At 53.8% G+C, this 14,370-nt stretch overlaps 1 protein-coding gene across 1 annotated transcript in view; it reads left to right on the top strand.

Moving 5' to 3' along the window:
* Positions 1-14,370, top strand: part of XYLT1 (xylosyltransferase 1) — a 141,217-nt gene that overhangs the window by 70,114 nt on the left and 56,733 nt on the right. The window contains exon 3 of the mRNA XM_053276103.1: positions 7,827-8,343. Coding sequence (XP_053132078.1) covers positions 7,827-8,343 — 517 coding nt within the window. The remainder of the gene's footprint in view (positions 1-7,826; positions 8,344-14,370) is intronic.

Genomic DNA, 14,370 nt, shown 5'->3' with positions numbered 1-14,370 from the left:
CCAGGCAGTGTGTAGCCTTCAGAACGAGTAGCCATTAATAGGCCTGCCCTCCAGGAATTTTGATCAACCCCCATCGCCACATCCGTGGCTGAGACTCCATAGATGCTCTGGCATCTTTCCGTGGGCCTCTCCTCATGTCCCCCGCAAGCGGTGGCGGGGGGGGACCAGGCACACTCCTGGTTTCCAATAGTAAGAACCTAGACATTTCCATCGATGTCATGTAAGCAATGCAGCAACAAACATCGCAGTTGACTGATCCCAGTTTATCAGCAAGCATTTCTGGGATCTTGCCATCCTCGAAGCAGCAGCTGTGTTGGAGGCTATTTCCTCTTACCTCGTTCAGCAGCTGGGCAGGAGGGAGCCGCCCCCCCCCCCCCGCTTAGCAGATGATCAGTATATGGTGGTGGCGGCTTCCTATGTTCCTATATTCCTCTCACAGCCGTAGGAGGCTTCTCCTGCCCTCCTCGTGATGGCATGAACCACCCTGATACGGCTTTGCAGCTGTCGAGAACACTTAAAGACACCTTGGCTGTCTAAATGCATTTGCTTGGGACTTGTTTTGGAGATCAAATGGGGGGAATCAGTAAAACCCTCTAGATCACATGTGTTCCTGGTCAACCCTTGGAGGAGTGATCTGGGAAGAGGAATGAGTTGGGCAAGGACAGAGACGAGGGGAAGGAAGGCTGGACTTTTAAGAGGAGCCTTAATAGAGGCCGCTAATACACTGGATCCATTTTTAACTGGGAATGAAATGTACTGAAAGGAACGGTATCGGTGCATGTTGAACGGGATGTAATGGACTGGCTGGGTTTAATGAACTAGGCGCATGGAATTAGTTGGAATTAGCACTGGCTGTACACGAAGACCTTTTAAAGTGGGAAAATTCTAACTGAACTGGTTAGAAAACGGAATTAATGTTGAACTTGAATAAATTCGAAGCAGCCAGTTTGGATACATGTATATGAATTGATTATATTAATTTGTGGAGTCATTTAGCTTAGAAGTTTTATTCAGAATATTTATATGCTGCTAACAAAAAGTTCACAAAGTGATTGGGGGGGGGATTAAAAGTTGGTTTGTGTCCCAAAGAAGCTCACAGTCTTACGCACACACACACACACACACACACACACACACACACACAACCAGCAACAACCACTAGGAAAGATGCTCTGCTGGAATGAAGGAGGTCAGTTGCTCTGTGTAAGAATGACACCTATAACCAATAACGTGTGAGTGCATTATTAGCTGTCTTTGCTGATTTTTGAAAGTGGGGGGAAATAAATCCAAATAGTATTGTTTAGCTGTTAGATACACTGGAATCACAAGGGAGAGTAGATGTCCTTTCTTAAATATGGGCTCTAAAAAACTTTCGAAAAAAGTGTTTTTAAGTTTAAAAAAAATTCTAAAAAGGTTTTCAAGTCTACTAAGCTGTCCTACCATGGGGAACGTCAGGAGGGACCTAGGATGCTGCCTTCTACTGAGTCAGGCCCTTGGTCCACCGAACTCCGTACTGTCGACACTGACTGGCAGCGGCTCTTCAGGGTTCCAGGCAGGGTCTTCCCCAGCCCTGCCTGGAGATGCTGCTGCCAGGGGCGGGACCGGGGCCTTCTGCATGCAGCCAAGCAGGGGTTCTGCCCCGGAGCTCTGGCCCCAGCCCCTCACCAATGTTGGCTACAAAATACACATTCCTAGTTTTCTGAGGAATGTAAACCATATTTGAAGGCAGAACTTATCAAAGATTTGAAGAAGAAACATTCTGGGGCATATGGCCAAGGAGGAAGGGGTGGCAGAAAAACCGGAAGGCACATTTGGAGGGAAGGAAGGGAAAGATTGGACCTCGTTTCACACGTTTCCAAAGTAATAATCTGACTGGCAGGAATGGGAGGAAAGACGTAAACAAGGCTGGAAGTATGTAGGATTGAAGCCCAAATGGTTGCTTTTCATCGATGAGCTGCAGGAAGCGAACGGGAAATGTGGAGAAGGAGTGCAGTTGGTGGAAGTCCCCAGGGATGGGCTGCTTCACACTCAGAGTCACGGAGCCATTTGGACTTGGCGTTTGCTATTGAGAGGAATCCAGAAGGTCCGGAAAAGGCTGAGTTGCGTCCATTTTTATCTCTTCTTTTGGTAGGCTGGAGGGGAGACGTTGCTTAAAATGCATTATTTATTTGAACCTTGGAAAAGGCTGTATGATAGGAACTGAGTCCACCTACCAAGTAAACGCTAGATTGGCAGGAAGGTTCAATACACTCAGAAATATCATTTTTGCATTTTTTAATAACCCGGTATGAGACATGATGGCATATAGATCCTGCTAGGGAGAGAGATTGGTTATAGAAAGGAATCAAATAGATGTGGTGTGGGATTTAGGAGATCCTACAACAAAGAAGATGTTAATATACTTTTTATACCCCACTGGAGGGAAAAAAACATAGGGAGTTGAAATATTATGATTATTAATTTATTCAATTTCTATACCGCCCTTCCAAAAATGGCTCAGGGCTGTTTACACAGAGAAATAAATAAGATGGCTCCCTGTCCCCAAAGGGTTCACAGTCTAAAAAGAAAAATAGACACCAGCAACAGTCACTGGAGGTCCTGTGCTGGGGGTGGATAGGGCCAGTTACTCTCCCCCTGCTAAAGAAAAGAGAATCGCCACATTAAATATGGTATAAGTGGGGAACATCTGTGGAACAGATTGTCTTTCTCATGAAAGGGTGCAGTGAAGGCAGTAAGGCAGCTCCAGAGACTCAACAGTAAATTGATGTTCTACATATCCCTGAGCCTGAAGCACTGTAGCTTGAAGAAAGAATCATAACAGAAAGTTCAAAAGGAAGTGGAAGTATTTACAAGAAAATGAGTCAATACTGGTGTTTCTTTTTTGTTGCTGCTGCTACTAGTTATAGACCACTTTCCAACAAAAGTTTCCAAAATGGTTTACACAGAAAGATAGATAAAGATGACTCCCTGTCTGCAAAATGCTCACGGTCTAAAATGAAACCTAAGATAGACACCAGTAGCAGCAGCAGCAGCCACTGGAGGGATGCTGTGCTGGGGTTGGATAGGGCCAGTTGCTCCCCAGTAAAGGTCCCCGAAGATGGATGTATACAAATTGGCGTGATTCATCTATGAACCTGCATTACATTATTGGTCTGTAGGTCCATCTTTGGTAGGAAGTTCCCTTATCCTGAGGCAGACCCTGGGTCCACCTAGCTCAGTATTGTCTACACTGACTGGCAGCAGCTCTCCAAGGTTCCAGGCAGGAGTCTTTCCCAGTCCTTCCTGGAGATGCTGCCCAGCATTGGATGTGCACAAACCGAGATTCGTGCCCAGGTTTGGTGCTGAACCGGTCCGGATGAGGTCTGAAATGGTTCGGCACTGCAGGGAGGGGTGTGGGATCTTTTTCCCAAAAAGGAGAGCGGACCCTTCCCTGCCCTCCTCCGCCATATATGCAGTTCCCTGCTGTGGCGATGCTTGGGCCAAGACCCCCCCCCCATGGCGCCAGCACATGCAGGCTGGCCATGCAAATGGCGCCCACACACACGCTGGCCCAGTGTTTGTGCTGGCACCGCAGGGGCGTTCCACAGTCGGAAGCTGCATATATGGCCGCGGAGAGCAGGGAAGGGCCTGTTCTCCTCCTCAGAAAAAAGATCCTGCTCCCTGCTCCCCTCCCCATGGCACTGAACCAGTCTTGACCTCATCCAGACTGGTTCGGCGTGGAACCTGTGCACAAACCTCCGTTTGTGCCCATGCCTCGATTGAGCCTGGGGCCATCGGCATGCCAAGCCGATGCTCTGCCCCTGAGCGATGGTCCTTCCCCTTAGCCGGGTGCGAATCAACTGGCAACTGTCTCCAGGATCTCAAGCAGGGCTCCTTCCCAGCCCTGAAGTCTTAAACTGGAGAGGCCAGGGACTGAACCCGTATGTTCTCCCGCACGGAGCGATGGATCTGCCTCAGCTGTGGCGGATGTTTTTGTGTACAACCCACCAAAACATTGGTTGAGGACCTCAGAATCACTGGTCAGCACCAGCGTTCCCTGTGACAGGGATTCCCAGATGCTGTTGACTACAACTCCCAGCATCCCCCACTGCAATGGCTTTGGGCAGGGGGTTATGGGGATTGTAGTGAACATCTGGGAATCTCTGTTCCAGGGAACTCCGACCTGCACCCAGTTATCCATCTCTTCCCAGTGCTCCATTGATGTGGCCAGAAGAATCCTCTCTGGGCCTGAATATTCTTCTGCTTGTCCGTTTTCATCAGCTTTGAGGATTCAGTTCATTTCTTTCTCTGTGTGTGTGTGTGTGTGTGTGTGTGTGTGTGTGTGTGCGCGCCCTTTGTCATTCGTACAGCTGCTCAGTCTCCAAAAAGACATGAGCAGCTGATTCCTTTAGAATTCCTCGTTGACTGCCCCAGCCTCTTGGCTTTCAGCGACTGACAGTTATTAAAATGAAATTTACTTTTTAAAAAATGGCTAAAAGAGAAAAGCATATGTAAAAAGCAAACTGCATTAACATCTGTTCTCCCATCTGCTCTCTTTGGCTTTGCTTTTGTCCAGATCTGCCAACATGGCTCGTTTTCCAAGAAGGCTCATGGCATATGAACCATTTCTTCCAATGAAGTTCATTATTTTTTGTTCACGATGACTGAGCGGCCAAAAGGCTCACTCTCCAATGCAGAGTATCTTTTCAAGAGAGGTTTATAAAAATAGAATTGGGCATGACAAGTGAAATATAAAATGAAGCTGATTTCTCCCCCTCAAAGGTAGCCTCATCAAATCCGAAAACTTGAGATCACCTGGATCCTGAATTATGTCTTCTCTCGCTCTCTAAACCAGGCATCTGCAGACCCACTTGCCCGCTCACGCCAGGGGTGAGTGCCCCCAGGCCTCTGGCGAGCAGGACCCCCAGCGGCACCCAGATCTCCCCCCCCCCCGGCCAGGCCTCATCCCCACTCCCGTTTTGAGAAGGCAAGGAACAGCAGGGGTCCTTTCTCCCCCTGCGGCTTGGCCTCTCCGTCTCCCAGGGCCAAGGACAGAAGCTCTGCTGCTTCTCTGTCTGGGGGCCAGGAAGGAATCTGTGGGAAGAGCGGGGATTGGTGGTGGCCACAAAGCATGGCTGGCCAGTGAGCTAGCTCAGGGTCCAGTTCTGACTCGGACGTTGGTTCTGTGTGACCTGGGATCGAGGAAGACCACTTGCAGGCTTTGCAGACACACCTGGCTGGCCATGGGGCGAGGCAGATGGACCTTTGGATGGACTCAGCAGGGCTGTTTGTATGGCCCACATAATCCTTGGCTTGGATTACTCCGTGTCATGCAATACGCCTCTGAATTGCAATATGGACTCTTGCAGAACAAATCCATTGTCTTTTTGTTGATTGCTTCTCAAAATATCTACGGCTGAATGACAGCTGGCATGATTACTCCTCTGGAATACCAAGGCTGCTTGGGCCTCACTCACTCACTCTCTCACTGACATTTAGCTCCCAGACTAAACCACAAAAGATAGAAATGTGCCATTTTTGCCAGACCTTGCCCAGACCACACAGAAATCCCAAGCCCTGGGGAAATGCATTACTGTCCCAGAAAATGTGGGGAAAGTCTCCCATTGGACCACATGGATCAATAGACCTTGTAGAACTAGGGCAAGGCCTAGAACCGGTGGGTTGGAATGACAAGGAAGCGGATTCAGGCTCGACATTAGACAAATTCTCCCAACAGTAAGAGCTGCTTGACAGTGGAACCCTCTGCCTCATGCAGGCTCTCTGTCAGAGAGGCTGCAATGGTTTTCTGCGGTGACTAGAAGACCTCCAAGGTCCCTTCCAGCTCCACTATTCGACTCTTCATTTTGATGACTAGGAGTGGAAGATTTGGCCTTTTTACTTGCTTTCCTTGAAAATGGAGTCATAACATTTGCCTCAAAATCGCAGCCAGCAGTTAGAATGTGGGCCCAGGGGAGCAGATGAATCATCTTCAGACTCTGGGGAGGAGGATTTTCCATGGTCGGAGTCCAAAGATGAGAGAAAACACTCTTGTCTGAGACCTCCCGCTTGGGAGTGGGGCTGGAGCTCGTTGGGGGCATCTGCTCTGCCTTCAGGAGGGCCCAGGTTCACTCCCTGGCGGCGGCGGCAGCAGCAGCAGCATCTCCAGGTCAGGCGAGGAGAGACCCCTGCCTGAAACCCTGGAGAGCTGCTGCCAGTCAGTGTAGACAGTACTGAGCTCAATGGATCAAGGGTCTGACTCAGTAGGAGGCAGCTTCCTAGTTTCCTGTTCCCTGCCGCCACCACCCGCCCCGTATGTTTCCGCCATCTGGTACGGAGGGATTTGCAGGAACAATCCAGAATGTTTCTTTGTTTACAGCATGGGAGCGGCATTTCTGTGTGTTTGGTTCCCCTAATGCGGCCAGGGGGATGTTTTCCTCCTCCCCTCTCCTTCCCCTGGTGCCATATATTTTCCTTCTGAGTCATCCCACGTTGGCCAGCATGGGAAGGAGCAGGCTGCTCCTGCCAGACAGGTGTGCTCAGGTGGGGTGGCAAATGGTCTGCTGCTTTGGCTGCAGAAATGTGCAGCTCAGAAGAGGAGAGCCGGTCTTGTGGTAGCCAGCATGACTGGTCCCCCTAGCTAAGCAGGGTCTGCCCTGGTTGCATATGAAGGGGAGACTAGAAGTGTGAGCCCTGGAAGAGATTCCCCTTAGTAGGGGATGGAGCCGCTCTGGGAAGAGCATCGAGGTTCCAAGTTCCCTCCCTGGCGGCATCTCCAGATAGGGCTGAGAGAGACTCCTGCCTGCTGCTGAGCTCGAAAGACCAGTGGTCTGACTCAGGAGATGGCAGCTTCCTATGTCCCTACGAGCAGCACAAGGAGGTATTTCGGGGAGATCCCACTTGGAAGCGTCCTGATCTGAGTGGGGACTGCCTTGGGCTCCCTGCTCAGTCGTCATCACTGCTGTGGGGTGACTGAGGGGGCAGGGGCCTTCCCGCTCCTGCCTCAGCCTGATCGGGCCATCCATCCATCCTGCGTCTCCCTTTTGCACAGAAGCTCAGTCATGCGAGGGCAGCCGGGGCTCCCCGTCCGCCAGACTGGAAGTGTGCAGTCAGAGGACACGGTGGCCCTGTGGCTTGACTGGCGTATTTCCAGAGGCCTCAAAGGAGCCTCCTCCAGCCTCCCAGCAGCCCGGCCCGGCCCTTCTCTTCCCTCCCGGCCAGGAGCTGGGCTGGGTGTGAGGCCCCCACGTGTGCAGGGAGGTGCGCAGGGCCGTCTCCCTTGCAGGTTGCAGCCGGCCTGGTCCTGAGCTCTCTCCCCACCCGTGGTCCTGGGAGGGAAAACTAGCCGGGCATGTCTGCCCTTATCCCCAAATCCAGTGTTTCCCAGGAGGAGTCTGGCCCATGTTCTGGATGAGTTTGAAAATGTCAAGCAAGCTTCCTTAATTGGTCAATAAACGCACAACATTTATGAGTCACCTCGCCTCACCTCACCTTGAGAGGTCTTTAGCGTCTAGCAGAATCCTCCCTCCCCCGTCATGTTCTTTGCCGTCCACAAACTAGTTCTTCTCGAGTCCCCTCCGAACTCAGCTGTGAGGTTGGCGCATTGCTTAGGGCAACAGAGCGTCCGTTTCGCCGCCTTTGGGGGAAAGAAGAGAGCTGGCCCAAGAAGGGAGCCGGGTCTTTTTTCCTTCCTTCTTCATTGATAAGCAGCCTGTAAATAGTCGGAGTCGTATCCGGCAGGGCCAGAGGGCCAGAGTCTGGCAAGGGGGGTTACTGGAGCCTGTCCGCTTGTCCAGCCAGCTCAGAACCACGTATGGTGGCAATATTCTGTCTCCCTCTTCCTCCTGCAGGATGGCTATTTCCCGCACCGACCGAAGGAGAAAATGCGAACAGACAGCAATAACGAAAACTCGGTTCCGAAGGACTTTGAAAACGTCGATAACAGCAACTTTTCTCCCAGGACGCAGAAGCAGAAGCACCAGCCAGAACTGGGGCAGAAGCTTGTCGGCAAGCAGAAAGAGCCTTTGAGGAGGAGAGAGGGGCAGGAGGGGAAGGGGAAGGAGAATGCTGCCGTCCTCCTGGGGAAGCACGTGAACGAGATCTTGCCCCACGGCGACCCCAAGAGCAGCAGCAGCAGCCGCCGGGGGAGAGAGGGGCACCGGCCTCCCCGGCAGCAGCCCTTGAAGAAGGGCGGGAGCAGCTCGCCGGAACCGCAGCCCACGTGTGAGCTCTCGGGCAAGGAGGCCCTCTCCGCGCTGTCCCGGGCCAAGTCGAAGCCCTGCCGGCAGGAGATTGCCGAGGTCTTCTGTCAGCACAAGCAGGGGAAGCTGATGCCGGAGCAAGTGGCCCGCTTCTGCCCCCTGGAAGGTAAGCCCCCCCCCCCTCCCGGGGAGAAGCGGCAGCAAGCGGGGGGCTTTGTGGGGGCAGGGCTGGGGCCTGCCTGGAGAGGAGGTGTGGTCGGTGGGCCTTGCCACAAAACGTGGCCCTCCGGGGAGTGCTTGGGGGCAGCAGCCCAGCCCACCTGGAGCAGCCGGGTGAGGTCTTTCGGGGACGGGGGAGAGGACCTTGAGGCCGCCTCCTGCTGTGCTCGAGGGTCCCGTTGGGAGGCGGGGACCCTTCCTGGAATGGTGACTGAAAACCCCCTTTATTGTGCAAGGAGGGGGGTCCTGTCTTGCTTAGTTTTACAGCCTGCTCCCCCCCCCCATGAATGCGCCATTCTGGTGACAACGGAATAACCCCCAGTACTGAAACCGCTCTTGATCCCGGCCCTGATTATAGGGAATGACCAATTTGCTGAAATGTGGATGTAAATAAACCCCGCTGTTTGTTTACTATTATTTAATAACAGCTTATTAAAGGGCCGGGGGGGGGGGGATACTGCCTTAGTTTTTTATTGACTTGTTTGTATACAATGGGCAACATCCATTGAATCCAGGGGGACTTTGGACCATCATGACAAACTGGCTGCATTGAGTTGATTGGTGTTTGTCGTGACTGGATGCTGCCCAGGATTTCTAACCCGCTCTGTAGTGCAAGGATTTTCAGAGCAGCTTGACATCTCCCGTACATTAAACAAACATCACATCGGATTTAAAAGAACAGCAACAGGGCGGGGGGGGGGGAGTTAAATACACTTCTGCAGACACATTAAGTAGGTGAGGTGTGGAGCGGAAGTGATCAAAAGGACCAGCTTCACCTGGTGCTAAAAACAGAGCCCAGCTGGCAACGCGCAAGCCTCCTCCCAGGGGGGCGGGGGGGGCGCATGGGGTTTTTTCCCCACCTTGGCAAAGAAGATTCCATCCCTCGAGGTCCTCACACCCTTGAATCCAGTGTGGGGGGGGGGCTCGGAGGAGGTTCCCTGCAGGAGGCCACAGTGCTTGGCCACGTCATATGGGGCGGGGCGGGGCGGGCGGGGGCCCTTCCGGTCGCTGAGATGTCGCCTCCCTTCTGCTGATGGTGTGGGAAATTTCACAGCTCTGGGTCCAAGCAGGGTGTCCTAGCAGGCAAAGGGCGGCTGCTCATTTTGGACGTGGAAAAAACCAGTGGAAGGAGCTGAATAAATAAGTTGGGGAATAAATGCTGCTGCTCTTCCATGTTGCCTTTTGATTAGGCGAAGAGATGGCTAATCCAGTGAATCCGCTCAGAGTCTCCATGCCAGAGAGACGGGGGGGGGGGGCGGTGTGTGGGGAACAGGGCTCTCTCTTCCCCATCCGTCCAAACGTGTAGATTTCCGTTTTGAAAGGGTGAATTATGGAACGTGAAGGATCCTTCCCTACATTCTGAAATTGTGTCGTCTTGGGGAATGCAAGCAAAGTGAGACAGAATTCAAAATGGTGGTGGTGGTCGCTGGGAGTTGACACCAACTTGAGGCACTCAGTCAATCGATCAAACCAGAGTCATTGTTTGGGCACAAAATTGGCTCTCAGAGAGCCAGTGTGGTGTAGTGGTCAGAGTGTTGGACTCGGACTGGGAAGACCCAAGTTGAAATCCCAAGTTGAAAGCCATGAAACTCATGGCCAGCCTAGGACTAGGGGCCAGAAACCTCTCTCTTAGGCTGGCCTACCCCCCAGGGCTGTTGTGAGGGTAAACATAACTATGTTTACTGCTCTGGGCTCCTTGGAGGAAAAGCAGGATGTAAATGTAAAAAATAAATAAAATCTGTCATGGATGTGGTGTCCTGCAGTTTTAATTTTCACACTGCAGTTTCCCAGTTCTAAGCAGAACTGAAATATAACCTTGGACACTGCTCTGGGCTCTTTAGAGGCAGAGAGGGGTATAAATATATCCTTTTGTGGAAGAGCGGGAAAAGACATAAATAAAATTGTGTTACATTATTGAAATCGCTTCCATTTCACCAAATTCACCTGAAAGGAGTCTCTTCTGGGTAAAAACAAAACAAGAAAATATGTGGGGGGGTTTGTTTTTGTTTGTTTGACATTGCTGCCTTAAACAAACCTCACCTCATTTTATTGCCTTTGATTTTTACCCAGAAGAGACACTTGTGTTCAGAGGAAACTGAAATGAAACTGAACTGAGTATACACTAGTAGGGTACCCTGTGGACACTTTTTGCTGGTAGGTCAGGCTTCAGAGTCCAGCCATTTCCGCCTCTGGGATTGCTGTCTCAGAAAGGTTTGCAGCTGCGATCGTGGAAGCCCATGGCTATAATCCATGATCGCCTCTAAACCAACGTGACTCTTTGTTTGAAGGCCCTCGTCTTGACGGAGTATGGGGGCTACTACAGAATGCATCGTGCAGCCCCAAAAGAAAGGGGGGAGAGAGAGAGCTGGAGGCCCCGGCCGTACCCGATTCGAAGTGCCGTCTGCAGGGGAAGAGCGGGTCTTGTGGTCACGAGTTTGAATTGCCCCCTTTGCTAAGCAGGGTCTGGCCTGCTTTGCATTTGGATGGGTTACCTTGTGTGAGCCCCGCAAGATATCTGTCCCCCTTAGGGGGGTGGGTCGTCGCTCAGGGGCAGAGCCGCTGCTTGGCTGCAGAAGGTCCTCCCAGGCTCACTCCCTGGTGGCGGCAGCAGCATCTCCAGGCATGGCTGGGACCTGAGACTCCTACCTGACACCCTGGAGAGCCGCTGCTGCCAGTCAGTGTTGACAGTGGCCGGACGCTGAACAAGGCAGCTTCCTCTGTAAAGCTCAGTGCCGTAGTAAACGTGAGCTCCTGCAGAGCTGGGGAGAGGGAGACCGCGCTGGCGCTCTCATTCTGGTCCCCCACCTTGATCACAGAGATGAGCTGCGCTTCTGCTGTGGCCACTTGCCTTGGCACGTCAAGCGCTTCCTGCCTTGTCCCCTCTCTGAGGATAATTGATAGCCCCGCAAACTCATACTTGGCATTAATTCCTGCTCTCCCGCTGATAGCAAATTAACTGTGCCCGACTCCATCGTATGGTCCTCAGCAGGCACATATGGAATTGCAAGCAGTGCCCATTGGGGTTCACAGAAGTGCAGAGATGTGCCTTCTGGTGCAAAGCCCGCCTGTTCCTTGGGGATCTCATACTGGGGCAATGCAATTATGGCACCACTAAATACTTGTAGGGCTGGCTTCTTTTGTAAAAAGCCCTTTCTTGATCTGGAGTCACACTAATTCTTCGTTGGACCCGGCAAGGTTTCTCTCTCAAGCTCTGCCAGGTTTCTGCAGAGTTTGGGTTACTCTGCAAAAACTACCCAGGGGCTCCTGCTAACAGCTTCAGCGGCACAGGAAGGGGCCCAGCGTGCACTGCGCGGCGATCACGTTTGTGCGCGGCTGTGGACACCGATGGGCCGATGCCCCTTCCAGCAGCCTGCTCTGCGCAGAGGTGCGAGGCTGCTTCTCACAGCCAGAATCCGAGTCGGAGGAGAGTCCAGCTCTCCCAAGCAGTCTTCCCTCCAAGGCGTGCGCAGGTACGTCACGTGCGCACACTGCCTGGGTCCTGCCGCCGCCCAGAGCAAATCTCATGCTGCACATGGATGGGGAAAATGGCAGGGGACCACTGTTCGCAAGCAAGAGCGATGTGTTGGGGCAAGTGACCGTGTGCCAGCCTCATTCTGCTCCGGGCCGGGCCTGCTTTCCCTGCCCCTTTGATACCGTGCAGGACACACGGAGGGGGTCGGCCACACTCAGTGACTCGTCAACAGGCCTTTTGAAATCCATGGGGCACGTCTATTAATTTCCGTGGGAGTCCTGATGAATCGCTTGGCCCGGCTGCCGGCACATGGTCCTTCCCTTTGGCCAACACCTGCTCGTTTCTCGGGCGTCTGCACAGGGCTTGGAGCCTGCCTAGATGTGGCTCCAGTCCCAGTTTTGGTCGTGAGAATCAGCCCTTAATCTCTGTAGGTCTGGGACAGGAGAAGCCGCTGCCAGTCTGTGTAGTCAGTACTGAGTTAGACAGGCCAAGGCTCTGACTCAGTCTGTGGCGGCTTCCTGTGTTCCTCTGTTCCTACCCCCTTTGCTAAGCAGAGTTCACTTGGGTATGAATTTGGAAGGGTGACTACACGTGAGCATTGCCAGGGATGGGGCCGTAGCTCAATGGTGGTGGAGTATCCGTGTCGCCTGCAGCATCTCCAGGTCAGGGCTGGGAGAGACTCCTGCCGGGAACCTGGGAGAAGCCGCTGCCAGTCCGTGTAGAGAGCGTTGCGCCAGAGGGACCAAAGGTCTGACTCAGCGAGAGGTGGCTCCCTGTTTTCCTATGAAGGGCAAGCAGTTGTCTCAGCGTAGATGTTCCAGCATCTGTAGGAAGAAGCAGCGCTTTTGACCTTGGGGAAGGGCCATGTCTTAGGGGCCAGGCCAGTGGTGGCCGTTCCTTCCGATTACAGACAGCGGCTCCAAAGGAAAGGATGCGCTGCTGAAAATAGCCCATTAACGAGCATGTAGCAGAGACAGGGCAAATCACATTGCAGCATGGAGTTGGAGATATGACTTCCTATGAGCTTTAATTGGATTAGAGGGATCCTATTAAAGATATATCGACTGTGCCGTGTTTAGAAGATTATCCAGGCCTGTGTTTTCCTCTTGGTGTCGTTGCCGCTAATCCCCTTGATCAGGACCTGCCTTGGAAGAAGCCGCCGCCACGGGGCGAGTGGGGCCAAGGGCAGCAGCCCTCTGCTGGAAGAGGGACGCTCTTCTTGGGGTCGCCTCGGACGGAACGGCCCGTGGGGGGCAAAGCCCCCCGGCTGGCTGGGCAGCTTCTCGGCCGCTGTGGGGCGCTCTGGGCTGGGGCGTGTCGTCGCCTCCGGTCCGAGGGCCGCGTCCCTCTTCTCTCGGGCGATTGCAGCTCTGCGGTGAGAGACTGGGGGGGCCCTCTCCTGGGGGGGGGGCTTGAGGCAGTTTCTGGGGCTGCTTCTGATGTAGGAGGGGCAGGCTGGCGCCAACCGGGGGGGGGCCTACAGGAGACCCTCCTCCTCCTCCTCCTCCTCCTCTGCTGGAGACTGCCGATGGGGAACTCAGTGTGGATGGGAGCCTGTGGGTGGCGAGTGGCCTGTCTCCCTGACTGTCTCACTGAAATGTGTGTTTTTGTGTGTATATGTACACACACACACACACACACACGGCTGCTCCAGCCACTGGCCCACATCCACACTAAGTTACTCATCGGCAGTCCTTCTGAAATCCGTGGGGCACGTCTCCTTGTCCTCTTAGTTTCCGTGGGAGTCCTGCTGGATCGCTTGGCCCGGCTGCCGGCCAGCGACTGGAGCAGCCTCCCTCCCTCCCTCGCTGGGCACCCGGCAGCCGGGGCCACCCTTGTCTGAAGGAATCGGGAGTCCCCACTGTGGAGCCTTCTGGAGCTGGGAGAGTATCCCCGGGCCGGGCCGGGTGGCTCGGACTCCTTGCCCGCCAACTCGCGCTAGAGAGGGAGGGCGGAGTGTGGGGGTGTGTGTGGGGGGGGGGGGCAACACCTTCCTTCACAGTCCTCCGTGGCTCAGCAGGGAGAGGAACCTGCTCCAAGACGTCTGTTTGTTCTGGATGGGAAATGGGGTCTCCTTGGGGGAGTCCCGGCTGCTGCTCATCGGCATCCTGGAGAACCAGGAAGGAGCCCGGCCGGGGCCCAGGGAGCCCCTTGGCAGGAGAGGCGGGTGGGGCGGAGCGTCCGGCCAGCCTTGAATTCTCCGGGCAGGACTGGGAGAGCTCGATGGGCTGGCTGGGAGGAAGGCTGCTTCCTCCGAGCTTCCTGAGCACCCTGGACCCTCCCACTGGGGGAATGAGGCAGGGTGGGAGGACCCCAGGAGGGCTGCAGAAAGCGGGGCCTTGGATGCGTGTCCCAGCCTCCCCTGGAGCTGGCCAAGGGGGAAAGGGGCGCTTTTATCATGCATGTGCCGGAGCAGCTTTGCGCCGCTCACGCCCTCTGAGTAATCTTCTAAAGCCTGCCAAAAGAGCCAGCGTTAATTGCTTATGCGAGAATGTATTTGCT

The sequence above is a fragment of the Hemicordylus capensis genome, chromosome 13 (assembly GCF_027244095.1).
Source record: "Hemicordylus capensis ecotype Gifberg chromosome 13, rHemCap1.1.pri, whole genome shotgun sequence".
Taxonomy (NCBI): Eukaryota; Metazoa; Chordata; class Lepidosauria; order Squamata; family Cordylidae; genus Hemicordylus; species Hemicordylus capensis.
Note: the sequence above shows the minus strand (reverse complement) of the source record. Positions and strands in the feature narration are given on the sequence as shown.